Source organism: Asterias amurensis, chromosome 7, assembly GCF_032118995.1.
Source record: "Asterias amurensis chromosome 7, ASM3211899v1".
NCBI lineage: Eukaryota > Metazoa > Echinodermata > Asteroidea > Forcipulatida > Asteriidae > Asterias > Asterias amurensis.
Window position 1 is genome coordinate 22,746,812 of NC_092654.1, and position 13,144 is coordinate 22,759,955.

General features: G+C 37.4%; 1 protein-coding gene across 4 annotated transcripts in view; it reads right to left on the reverse strand.

Annotated features, from left to right (window-relative positions):
* Positions 1 to 13,144, reverse strand: part of LOC139939443 (myosin-IIIb-like) — a 71,468-nt gene that overhangs the window by 41,407 nt on the left and 16,917 nt on the right. For all 4 annotated transcript variants that reach the window (XM_071935365.1, XM_071935366.1, XM_071935363.1 and 1 more), the window contains exons 3-16: positions 12,505 to 12,667; positions 11,812 to 11,966; positions 11,080 to 11,184; positions 7,343 to 7,442; positions 6,543 to 6,660; positions 5,548 to 5,649; positions 4,698 to 4,763; positions 4,235 to 4,405; positions 3,572 to 3,674; positions 3,274 to 3,390; positions 2,010 to 2,114; positions 1,318 to 1,401; positions 599 to 801; positions 131 to 229 (exon numbers count right to left, since the gene is read on the reverse strand). In XM_071935365.1, coding sequence (XP_071791466.1) covers positions 131 to 229; positions 599 to 801; positions 1,318 to 1,401; positions 2,010 to 2,114; positions 3,274 to 3,390; positions 3,572 to 3,674; positions 4,235 to 4,405; positions 4,698 to 4,763; positions 5,548 to 5,649; positions 6,543 to 6,660; positions 7,343 to 7,442; positions 11,080 to 11,184; positions 11,812 to 11,966; positions 12,505 to 12,667 — 1,691 coding nt within the window. The remainder of the gene's footprint in view (positions 1 to 130; positions 230 to 598; positions 802 to 1,317; positions 1,402 to 2,009; positions 2,115 to 3,273; positions 3,391 to 3,571; positions 3,675 to 4,234; positions 4,406 to 4,697; positions 4,764 to 5,547; positions 5,650 to 6,542; positions 6,661 to 7,342; positions 7,443 to 11,079; positions 11,185 to 11,811; positions 11,967 to 12,504; positions 12,668 to 13,144) is intronic.

A 13,144-nucleotide genomic window follows, 5' to 3' on the forward strand; every position in this document is an offset into this window, starting at 1 on the left:
ATTACAAGTCTTTTTTATAATTATTATTAAGCTGACGGAATGATGTTTGTATACTGGTTTCATTGTGGCAACCTCTCTCTCACAAAGTTGTTTGTAAACACATGCAAGTAAACGAGAGAACATATCTTACCGATAACTCTTGTCCAGTTGTAGATGGTAAGTGATGCTTTTGTTACTTTGAGCTAAACCAGCCAGAATGTAATAGAAGATGTGGAAGTTCCGCTCTCCTCTAAAAATGAAAAGGCATTATTGCATACATCAATACCCTTACTCCCTAGTCCTTTTTGCCTACAGGGTCTAAATTCATGGATCTGCTTACCGCCAAATTCAGTGCTTTCGATCACCACTCTTCGCTTACAAGGTCAATAAAAAACTAGACTTTAAAACCTCTGTGCCCGTTTCATTCTCTCTCATATCTTGGTATTTCTACTTTCACAACTTTTGAAGGTAGTATAAACGTAGGATTTTAACAGTATTAAAGTATAGGTTAGGATCCTTTCAAATGTATAAACTTTTGTTAAATGACCTAGGTCAACAAACGACTCAATTTGCTGGATCGCATCACATATAACCTCATCAGGTACCCAACTTAACTTACTTTGCTTGCTGAATAACCCGTGACTTCTCCAGCAAGTATTGCGAGATCTCGGCTCCCATGACGTGTCCTTTAGCCGTGTATTTCAACTCCAGAAACTTGCCGAAGCGACTGGAGTTGTTGTTGATGACGGTCTGAGCATTGCCGAATGCCTCCAGTAACGGGTTGACCTGTAAGACACGCTGCTCTAGTGACCTGTTGATTGCCTGTCAGGTCAAAAAGAGGTCAAAGGTTAGAGAATCGCTCTTACAATCTCTATACAGTAAGAGGTCAAATCACTTCACAAGGCCGAATGTACACTCAGGTACACTCAGAGCTTGGGTGAATTCCATCTTCAATATTTGTGACAGAAATACTGTTTGAGAAACACCCCCCTCAGAAACTAATTTTATTTTTGGCTTCAAAATTAAGATCATTAACTTTGGTTTACCCTATATACATCGATTCGTGTTAGTATTGTGTACTCCTGAGCTCTGTGAAAAAAATCACAGGCATATTATTAGGGTGGGATTCGAACACTCAACCTTTACATCAAGAGCAGTGTCATACCAACTAGACCATCGAGATTGCCTGGTAGCTAGAGGCAGCTCAAATCCTAAAATTAATAAGAGGAGAAGATAGACATCCTGAAATGGGACACCAGCTAGGCCAGATTTGAGAACAAACAGTGGATGGCTACTACCTGATGCTAGACATCATACAAATTGATAATGGTTACATACCTTCCCAAGTTTCGTCAGCTGTTGAACCAGTAAGTTGGCACTCTCAGTCTTACCAGCCCCACTCTCTCCACTCACAATCAAACACTGTCAATAAACGACAAATTCAAAATTGAGCATTTCAAAAAATAGTTAACGGCCTGATGTTTTGACCCTAGCAGAGTCTTTCTTGAACCTTGATACAAAAATATCATTATGAAATGCCATCAAAATCAACCAAATGATTGTTGCTTTTTCTAATATTGCCTTGAAACAGAGTTTTTTTTTAGCAGTAATATTGCCATAAAACAAGCTTTTTTGCTTTTGCAGTATCCAGTTTAATAAAGACTTCGTATTGTGAGTCACTCACACCAAGCAGCCCACATGCCAAACAATGGTGTTTTGACCCTGGCAGAGTCTTTCTTGAACTTTGATACAAAAATATCATTATGAAATGCCATCAAAATCAACCAAATGATTGTTGCTTTTTTTAATATTGCCTTGAAACAGAGGTTTTTTTTAGCAGTAATATTGCCATAAAACAGAGGTTTTTTGTTTTGCAGTATCCAGTCACTCACCAAGCAGTCCAGAATGGCATACAATGGAAACAAATAAATAACATGTGGTCACTGAGCAACACGCAGGCGTTTAAGCAATACGTGAATGTGCACGATTAGCGCGATGATGACCCACACATGTACGTGTGTACATCTTACCTGATTATGGTTGTGAAACAGAAGAGCTTGGTAGGTACTATCAGCCATGCCAAAGATATGAGGAGGGTTGGCTTGCTTGGATGCATGCCGGTACAGCTCGGAAAACTAATCAAGAAAAAAAAAGCAAACTCAAAACAATGAGTGACTCAAAAGGTAAACTCCTGACGATGACTAGAGCAAGCTAGTCGAAACGTTGATCTTGATCCTATAAGCTAAAGCAGTAGTCCCAGCTAAAGTAGTAGTCCCAGCCTATACCATCCGCCTGGGTTATAGTAACAAGCAGGACAGTTCTTTTTAGAACTGAGAAGTCTCCCGAACACCCGAGCAATCTACTCCGCAGTAGTAGAATAAAGCAAAACAGTTCTCTAAGAACAAACTCTACCTGGCAAGTAGATAAACCGCCAACCAAATGTATATTCATACCTCACCGTGCAATGCCTCAAATCCTATAAACTCAAAACAGTAATTTACAATTCTAAGACCCAGGCCTTGAAGCCACCGGGCCTTAATCTCAATAGCTCCTCATCTAAGACACTGCTGCCCCTTATTTTGGCCTTGGCGCCCCTTCAAAATGTCCGAGCAGACCTCAGACATTTGCAATAGAAATGCCCTTGGCACAATGAAATGAGCCTTGCATCAGAGAGGAAAATCTAGGTTTATAGAGAGAAAGACCCACATATAGTATTTCCTGAAGTTGAAATTGGTTAGAAAGGCTTTTAGGTGTTGGGATCATTAAAATGTTTTACATTTCAACAATACTTTAACAAGTATAACCACAAGGGTAACTGACTGGATAATTGTCAAATCACTAGAGCAGGATTTTTGATCACCGAATTGATAATAATAATAATCAGCATTTAAAGCCATTGGGCACTTTCTGAACAGAACAAAAATTAAAAGTTCACAGATTTACAAATAACTTACAGGGTTTACAGAAGGTAATGGTGAATGACTTCCTTTGAAATATTATTCCATGAAATGCTTTACTTTTTGAGAAAACATTAAAACAATTATCAATTCTCGATATCGAGAACAACAGATTTATTTTAAACACATGTCATGACCCGGCGAAACGTGCGGAAACAAGGTTGGGTTTTCCCGTTATTTTCTCCAGACTCCGATGAACGATTGAGCCTAAATTTTCACAGGTTTGTTACGTTACATAAGTTGTGATACACGAAGTGTGGGTCTTTGGACAATACTGTTTACCGATGTTGTGCGATTGCTTTAAAGACACTTTGTCAATACCCTATTTAATACGTACACTTTGATCATAAATGGCGAGCTGAGTATATGGATTCACAGCGATCAAGATGTCTCCAATGAAAGTATAGATCTGTCCCTTCATGAATCTACTGTACAGGTGCTGCACAATAAAGTCCTGAAAAAAAAGGGAAAAAAACAAGATGAAAACAATCTTAAAAGATATAAAACTTTGGTCTTCTCCAAGATCTCTCTCTTTCGTGTACAATGATTTCTGTACACGTTCCTCAGAATCAGAGATTGGCTCTGGGTTCCATCATCAATTTTGAAGCACCGTGTATTTTGTATAAATATTTTACCTGCGTAAGATTTTCCAGCTGAGCCAGGTCGTTCACCATGTCCGGTGTTTTCCGACTCGATTTGTGAAGGCCACGTGTCCGGACAGGGTTTAGTTTACCATGCCTGTGAAAAAGGAAAAAACAAAATACATTTAACAAACTTGTGGTATTGATTTGAGAATTAGGTTCAGGTTAACACAATCAATGGCATAATTATCAATGAGTTGGTAAACCGCTAAAATTTCTGAAATGAATTCCCAAGAAACTAGTCCGTAGCTGAACTGGTGCATGTTGGAAAGAGCGGGAACCATACGACTTGGTTTTGAAAACTGGGGGAGTCAGAAGAGATTTATGTAAAGATCGCAGATTTCTAGCTGTTTTAAACTTTAAAGATAAACAGGGGCAATGCCATGGATACCCTGATAAGAGAGAACCCAAATTTTAAATAAGCCCATTGAAAATCACAAAGCAATGTGTTCAGGAGTGTTGCGTGATTCCGCTGTTTGTGCTAAAATATTTATTTTTTAATTGTTTTTACTCATTTCTCAAAACTAAAGCACCTCAGCAAGTAATATTTTAAGGGAAGTTTTCTACTACCACTATCTTGAAACTGTGTAAGTGTAATGTATATCTATGGAAGTCTGTGTTTTGTTGTACAAAAACTACCCAAACCCTTTAATTTACTTTGTTGTGACTTCCGCTACATGTGAAGGGCCGTCTATCTCTGTGTACATTCCAATGAGACTGGTGAGTTGAGATCTAACTATGGAGACATCAGTTGGCACCTTGGCAAGGAACCGATGGGCAAGAAGCTCCACGGTGTCTGCTCGTTGCTCGCTATCCTTGACAAGACACCTGGAGAAGAAAACACCCACCAATTAAAGGCAGTGGACACTATTGGTAATTACTCGAAATAACTCTTAGAATAAAAACTTACTTGGTAACGAGCAATGAAGAGCTGTTCATAGTATAAAATATTGTGAGAAACGGCTCCCTCTGAAGTACAATGTTACTGAATCAGTGGTTACAGCTTCGGCTACAACTGTTGCTAAGGGTGTTGCTAAGGTCGTACTACACTTTAATGCATGATGACGTAGGAATGTAGCCAGAGCCGTAGCTGTAGCCGCCAATTTGGACATGATCTTACCTTGCAACAAAGTCATTGTACTCTGGTGACCATTCAGAGGGGTGTTGTAATGTTGGTGGCTTGTTCCTGAATAATGAGAGTCAATAATCATTCGTTTATAAATGGAATTTCACAAACAAAACCTTTGTCCAAACAAAAACTAGTGTCTAAGCAATAACATGCTGTAGTTTAAAAAAAACTATTGTAACTAACAGGCTGCAATTGTACCTTACAGTTTTTTCATTTAGGATTTTCTTTTAACATCTATTTTAAAGATTTTCTTTGATAAAGCTTCTTCAAATGATATTTGTTTTTCTGTGTAAATTTGTAATATTTTTATCTTAAGTTCATTTCTGTAGTTTGTTATTAGCTGGGATCCATGGGAGATCAGTGAGTTTTTCTTACTGAATGGATTTCCCAGGATAAACAAGAAATAAATAAAATAAAATAAAATAAATAAATGTTTGCAATCAGTGATACAGTGACTAATATCAGTGATAAAGTGACTAAATACCAACACTGTTGGACTTTTCTTGCATGAAAATAGAGAAACCCTTTTTTTCAGGAGCATACATGTGGATCGCAAAATGGATTAACATTTTTAATTATTGGCAATTCGAAATGTCTCCTAATGTTAAATAAGAGTCTGAAAAATTAACCAAGAAAGTATCTTTTATGCAAATATGTCTATATGCCTCAAACAACAAATATTTCTAAATTCTTGTTACGTTTTGTTTAAATTCATCTTAAATCTATGCGTTGTTTGGTTTACTTTAGTTAAAGTCAATTAAACGAGTTTCACTAGAAATAGAAAACCTTTTTTCATGAGCGTATATGTTTTGTAGAATTTTTTTTTATAAAATTGGCGTACCTTGGTATTTTCATAAGAGCTCTCATTGGATGAAGATTTTTCAGCGGTGGCTCACCTTCAGCCAATTCTATTGCAGTGATGCCAAGGGACCAAATGTCACTCCTAACAGTCAGGGAAAAAAACAAAATGAAAATGACATGAACAACCGTTATTTGAGAAAATATTACTAGCTGTAGCACACTGCTTACCAAACAGAAGGACCTATGGTATAAATGTAAACATAGTTAATGGGCGGATATTTCAACCCTAGTCTTTAGCCTCCAATTTAGCTTTCGAGAAAGACTCTGCTAGGGTCAAAACTTTTTTTGCATACACAGTATTTTTTAGAGTAGCTTAAGCAGAAAAAAAGTATTTGTCAAACACCACTCAACAGCTACTTGTTGTAGGCTCCTTAGAGTTGAAGCATGGTGAAAAATGCACACACCTCTCAGAAAAAAAAGTACACAAAAGAGGTGGAGATTCGGGGGTCATAATTGCGGTGTTACGGACCACTGTTGACGCATTGGAACTGCTCACTTTTACTACTAACACGGCTTATAGGGGTTGATCTGCACGCACACTTGCCAACATCTGTGTACATGTAGTAAATGAGTAGTGCATTTTGGCATAACATTATGGTTAATCACCATATGGGCAAATTCTCCTGCACAATAAAAACCTGGTATTCTCAATGGTTTAAAGAGGAGCTCAGAGGTCACATTCAGTTAGTATGATCTACTAATTTTTCCAGTAGAAAGAGTGAGTACTCATGAAAGTGAGGGGAAAAAAGTCTCTAACCTCATGAGAAAATGGTGTAAAAAATGGTGTACACCACAATATAAATCTCTACTCTCGCAGGGTACCCTTTGGGGAGAGAAGCAATTATTGTCAAGCATCTTGCTTAAGAACACAAAATGCTGTAAACCAATCGGCCATGACACCCTTAAATTAATTGATGAATTGAGTAGAATGAAATCTTTTGAAAGAAATGTATTTTGTAGAATTTGACTATTTACTTGATTCCGTAGTAGCATTCAAGTTGCTGGCCACAAGCAATCACCTCGGGCGCCATCCAGTACGGGGTACCAACCGATGTGTTCCGCTTACTACGTCCCTTTAATACTGCAGACACTCCTGAAAGAAACAAGACACACAATCCAAAAATGTATTTAAAAACTAATTTCAAAACTGAGGCTTTTACTCATGTCAGTGTATTCTTAATATATAGTATAATTACAAGGTGAAATCTGTATTATTCAATTTCGTGAGGCAAAGTCAACTGAATTGGAATAGCCATATTTGACTGAATGATTATATTCTGCGACAATGCATTAACAAAATGCATTTAATATTTGTTTTATTCATCAAACACATCAAAGATCTTCTTGTCATTTGAATTTATTTCACAATAAACACAAAATAAACAAAGGAACTTGGCCATCACACACTCTGCAAGTAAAAAAAAATGTAACAATTCTACACAGAATATTATTATTATTAATTTTTTTTTTTTTTTTTTACCCATACACCGATGTGTGTTAACACTGTATACTCAGTACTTTCCCGAGTCCCGTGAAAAAATATCACAGGCATTTAACATAGTTGCGGTACCTGCTGCCAAAACATAGGATTCGAACTGCCTCTAGCTACCGGGCAACCTCGGTAGTCTAGTTGGTAAGACACTGCTCTAGAATTGTAAGGGTCGTGGGTTCGAATCCCACCCGAGTAACATGCCTGTGATATTTTTTCACAGGACTTGGGAAAGTACTGAGTATACAGTGCTAATATTCAGCTGCAGTGTCAAGGGTATATTTACCAAAGTCAATCAGCTTAATACGTGCATCTGAGGTCATGAGAACATTATGACCTTTGACATCTCGATGCATGACATGATGACCATGCAGATGACTGAGGGCCTGTTGAGAGAACATGAAATACACACATCAAATCAGTAAAAAAACAGGCATGATATTTCTCAAATGTTAAAATGTAGGACTTTTTTTTATACTGCATAGGCTGATCTACATGTTCGTATGTTCATATTGGTAATTACTCAAAATAACTGTTAGCATAAAACCTTACTTGGTAACGAGTAATGGGGAGAGGTTGATAGTATAAAACATTGTGAGAAACGGCTCCCTCGAAACATAGTTTTTGAGAAAGAAGTAATTTTGCACGAATTCGATTTTGAGACCTCAGATTTAGAATTTGAGGTCCGAAATCAAGCATCTGAAAGCACACAACTTCGTGTGACAATGGTGTGTTTTTTTTCATTATTATCTCACAACTTCAATGACCAATTGAGCTCAAATTGTCACAGGTTTGTTATTTTATGCATATTTTGAGATACACCAAGTGAGAAGACTGGTCTTTGACAATTACCAATGGTGTCCAATGTCTTTAAAACAAGTCATTTCAATATTTGGTGATTTTACCAAGTGCAAGAACAAAACACAAACCCAGGAAATCAGGAGAGTAGGAAGAACAAGAATGCCATTTTAATTTTTTGCTGATTTTACCAACTGCCCAAAACAGTTTTTAAGCCTGAGACACACAAAAATTAATCATGGTTAATAGTAGAAATAATATCATTAATAATAAAAATAAATAGTAATAATAATAATAATTTTCAAAACGCGAATACAATCTTTTCATGTATCAGTCACTTTATGCTGGGTTTTTGCTAATGTCCCCCAATGCATAATCCCCAACTAACGTGATAATCATTTGGTTTACTAACACGTAACGAAGTAGTTACCAGACTACCTGACAACCATGTACACACACTCACTCCCTTCTGAAGGAAGTGGCACTCATCACCATGGCAACGTCTATACAGTCGCGACGGGTGGGGGAAGGATAGAGAAATAACAGCAGGTGTCTAGTCGCTTATTTACCGACATGAATACGGCCGATAATGGCAGCTATCAGCGTTGGGGAAAGAGGCGCCGGGGAAAGAGGCGCCGATACGCGACCATGAAAGGATAAAATGATAGGGATCACATAAGAGGAGGGACATGTGTAATTAGATTTCAGAGGAAATACCCCTCAAGATTCTCAAATCCAAACAGAATTGTGGCAATCTAGGGCTTATTGTCATATATAAGAGTGTTGATATCATTTGAAAGGAAGAGACATACTTGGTCTTTGTGTATTCAAAGTAAATGTTATATCATCAAAACCAACTGATTTGGGTAATTGTCGGACGTTGACACTTTAGGCATGCAAATGTAACTTCACCAAAAAAGAGGAAATTACAAAATTCCAATGGTTTTGTACAGTGTTTTTTTCAAGTTTGAATGGCACAATTAAGAATATAATTTTCTTTTAGCTAATCCGAGGAAAAGTTGCATGCATCCACTATTTAGTGTTATTGTTCGACTCGTAGAAAGAAAAATTGTCGAACCAAAGAAAGTTGTGGTCTCTTTATTTATTTATTTATTCTTTAAACCAGGCAATATGTTTCTTGTAGTTTGTCTTAAAACACTTGAAGACACTGGACACTATTGATAATTGTCAAAGACCAGTCTTCTCACTTACAGTGCTTTATCTTAACATATGCATAAAATATAAAACCTGTGAAAATTTGAGCTCAATCGGTCGTCAAAGTTGCGAGATAATAATGAAAGAAAAAACACCCTTTTCACACAGAGTTGTGTGCTTTCAGATGCTTGATTTCGAGACCTCAAATTCTAAATCGGAGGTCTCGAAATCAAATTCGTGAAGTTACTTCTTATCTAAAAAAATACTCCACTTCAGAGGAAGCCGTTTCTCACAATGTTTTATCCTACCGACCTCTCCCCATTACTCGTTACCAAGTAAGGTTTAATGCTAATAATTATTTTGAGTAATTACCAATAGTGTCCACTGCCTTTAAACCATGGATTCACAATACACATTAATCCTCCTGAGGTATCTTTGAACAATTCATTTATCTAGTCTCTTTTTGAAATAATTTGGGGTTGAAAAAAGAAAATTTGACTTAAGTGGGATTTGAACCAACAACCTTTGATTTAACGTTTCTATTTTCAGTTTTGAAATGTTGGCGAAGTTGAGCAGTCAGTTAGTACTAAAGATTCAAGTTCTGAGTCAACAGTTTGTGGGTTCGAATCCCGGTCATGGCACTTGTGTCCCTGAGCAAGATGCTTCACTATAATTGCTTCTCTTTACCCGAGGGATGAATGGGTACCTGTGAGGGCAGAGATGGTTCTTGTTCATTTGGCAGCACAGGCTGTACACTCCTCAAGAGAGCTGAGCTGCTTTAAAGGCAGTGGACACTATTGGTATACTAAAAATAATTATTAGCATAAAACCTTACTTGGTAACGAGTAATGGGGAGAGGTTGATAGTAAAAATATTGTGAGAAATGGCTCCCTCTGAAGTATAGTAGTTTTCGAGAAAGAAGTAATTTTCCACAAATTTGATTTCGAGAGCTCAGAAAGCACACAACTTCGTGTGACATAGTTCTTTCTTTCATAGTTATCTCGCAACTTCGACGACCAAGGAGCTCAAATTTTCACAGGTTTGTTATTTTGTGCATGTTGAGATACACCAACTGTGAAGACTAGTCTTTGACAATTACCAATAGTGTCCAGTGTCTTTAAGGAATGAAATAAAATGGCCCGGTGACCAGGGGTCACTCATGTCGAAGCGCCATGAGCGTACGGACCTAGACTATATAAGAAGCCACTATTTATTACTTGTCTTCTTGTACACTTGTGTCCTTTAGTGCACTACGATACTTGGTAGCGCAGGTTTTATACTCCCTAGGGGCCGAGACGGTAATCGAGCTGAATGAATTAAATGGACATGTGACCTTGGTAATTATGATCAAGCGTCTAAGCATCACTGGGTAACAGATTTGAGCGTTATGCAAGAGCTACCACTATTATTTTTATTTCATTTTTTAGATTTACAAATAGTTGGCTCACTGCGACAAGGCCATAAATTACAGTTTAATTCTCTAAGGGTCATTTGATTTTTCTGTCATCCCATGTTTGGTAACTTTATTCCCGTAATATTCAAAAGGCTACTAAGTGAAAAATGTGTATCAATTCAAAGGAAAAAGAAAATTCACAAGTGAATGTTTTTCTTAACAACTGAATGTTTCTATTTGCCAACAATTACTTGATATTGATATTATAAACTCCATCTACCAGGGACTTAAAAATATTAAAAAAGCACATTTATGAAATCCATACAAACTGCACTTACGACCTTTAAAAAAAACTGTTTGTCCAGTAAACATTTTAAAGTCACCTGGAAGTGGTATTTTGTCAAAATAAAGCTTTTGTCAAAACAATTACTCAAAAAATTATTTTATTGTTCAGAAACATATACTTTAATGTTTGAAGAAAAAAAATATTATATTTCCAGATGACTTTAAGCTACAAATTAGCCCTGCAGTTTTGTTGAATCCCCCCCCCCCCAACATTGAGCCCTGCTTTTGGGGCAACCATTTATACCCCGACTAGTTCCAATAACCCAATCCAGGTCAAATGTTCCTCCAATTGTGGTAGTTTAAGTTTCAAAAGTCCTGTATTTATTACTTACCTGTAATGTTTCCCTGAGTATATAAGCAATGAAAGTCTCGTCTGGTTTCTCATGTCCTTCAAGCATTCCACGAATGAGATCTGTCACAGCACCAGCCTCACAAAGCTGTTTAAAATTTCAACCAAAGAAAGAAGTAATCGATTTTTGCACCAGGAATAAGAGTAAAGTTTGTTTTTACCCATACACCGATGTTTATTAAGCACTGTATAATTGGTACTTTCCCGATTTCTGTGAAAAAAATCCACTAGGCAAATCACTGGGGTGGGATTCGAACCCACGACCTTTGCATTGCAAGAGCAGATGTCTTACCACTAGACAATCGAGCTTGGAGGCAGGTAGAATCCTGTGAAAGGAGTGTTTCAATATTGGTTGGCTATTTCGGCTTTTAATATAAAACACTACTCTACTAGGAGTCAAATCTAAAATAATGAGATTGTTTTCAGAGTTACAATGTCAACTTTGCTGTTTTGATCTTTATTCTGTGTATCTGCCGTCAGTAGAACTTTCGAACCCTTGCACAACAAGTATTGTATTTCCGCACAAAGCGTCGTCTACCTCCGCATCATCATGCGTTGAAATACAGTACGCCCTTGGCAACACTCTTAGCAAAAGTCGTAGTGGTAGCTGTAGTCGCCACATTGGATAAAGTATACTCCACAATACATCGCCTCAAACCACAGAGAGTCACAAACTGGTGTACTTGGCTATACCAGTGGAAAAGTCAATATCTACCTCGATCACCAGCCAAATCTGATTGTGCTTGGTACCCGGCATGACCTTGTAATACGCTCCATAGAATTGCGGCAAGTTGTGATGATTGCAACAATTCTTTAAGATCTGGTACTCCGACTCTATCTCCTCCTCCATTTCTGTCACAGCGTCCATAACTTTGGGAGAAAAAACAACAAAAACAAACCATTAATTAGGGTACAAATATCAGGTTAATTATCTGCATCTAGCCACAATCATGCGTAAACTTATTGAAACCAAATGAACAACATTTAAATATTGAGTAACTCTTTGCAGATCTTGTATTCAACAAACTCAAGCACTTTGTATTCATCATTGACACAGCAATTGTTAATTGATTTATAAATAACAATTATATAACTGCTGCATCAGTGGTTTCAAACTGCTGTCCATAACTTAAGGGAGCAACAAACAAACAAACAAACAAACCTTAAACAAACAAACTTGTTAAGGCAGGGTATACTTTTGGTTCACTCAAAACATTATTTTTAGTTCCCAAGCCTTATAGTTCTTAGGTGGATCTTAATTTTTCTGGTTTATATGAGAATTTTTGTGATGGATACTAACGCATTATAAATATTCATATTAATTTAAGTGCAATACCTCAGGAGATTAAGTTACATGTACACACACAAATATCCAAAGTAAATGTCAAAGTATTTCTTTACTACTCACGTTTGGCAGCGGCATACTCTCCAGTCTCCAGGTTGCGCACCTTAAAGACACCCCCATATGTACCCTCCCCGATGGCCTCAAGAAGCTCCCAGTGATCTGTAGGGCTCGCAAGGGTCTCATAAAACTCCTGAAGCCTGGCTGCCATTGAGCTAGTCGCCGATTCCTGCAAATTTACAGAAATATAAGCACATCATGATAGATATTTTCAAACACAAATAAATTTAGCCTTCGAGACTCCGACTCTGCTAGGGTTGCAACGTCATGCCATTCACCGTAGGTCCTTTTGTCAGAGCTGTCTACTCTCCCTGATTCTGCAGAGAGTTCCCTGAAAATAAACCAATCTTGCCATGTTCTGATGCACGAATTTGAAAATCTTCCTGAATTTGAAAATCTTCCTGATAACTTTTCCCAATTACGTTGAATGTAATTCTAAATATTCTCCTTGACTGTTGAAGAAAATCTCCCTGATTGCAAAATACAATGGTTGGCAGCTCTTGGTTGGTAAGCAGTAAGCTAACTCTTCTTTTTTCTCAAACACAATCTAGAATAAGTAGGATTTGAAACTTTGCATGGTGCATTCTCCAGAAGACGATCAGAGCATACTGAGCGAAACGTCGAGTTAATCGAACGGTTCTTTTCA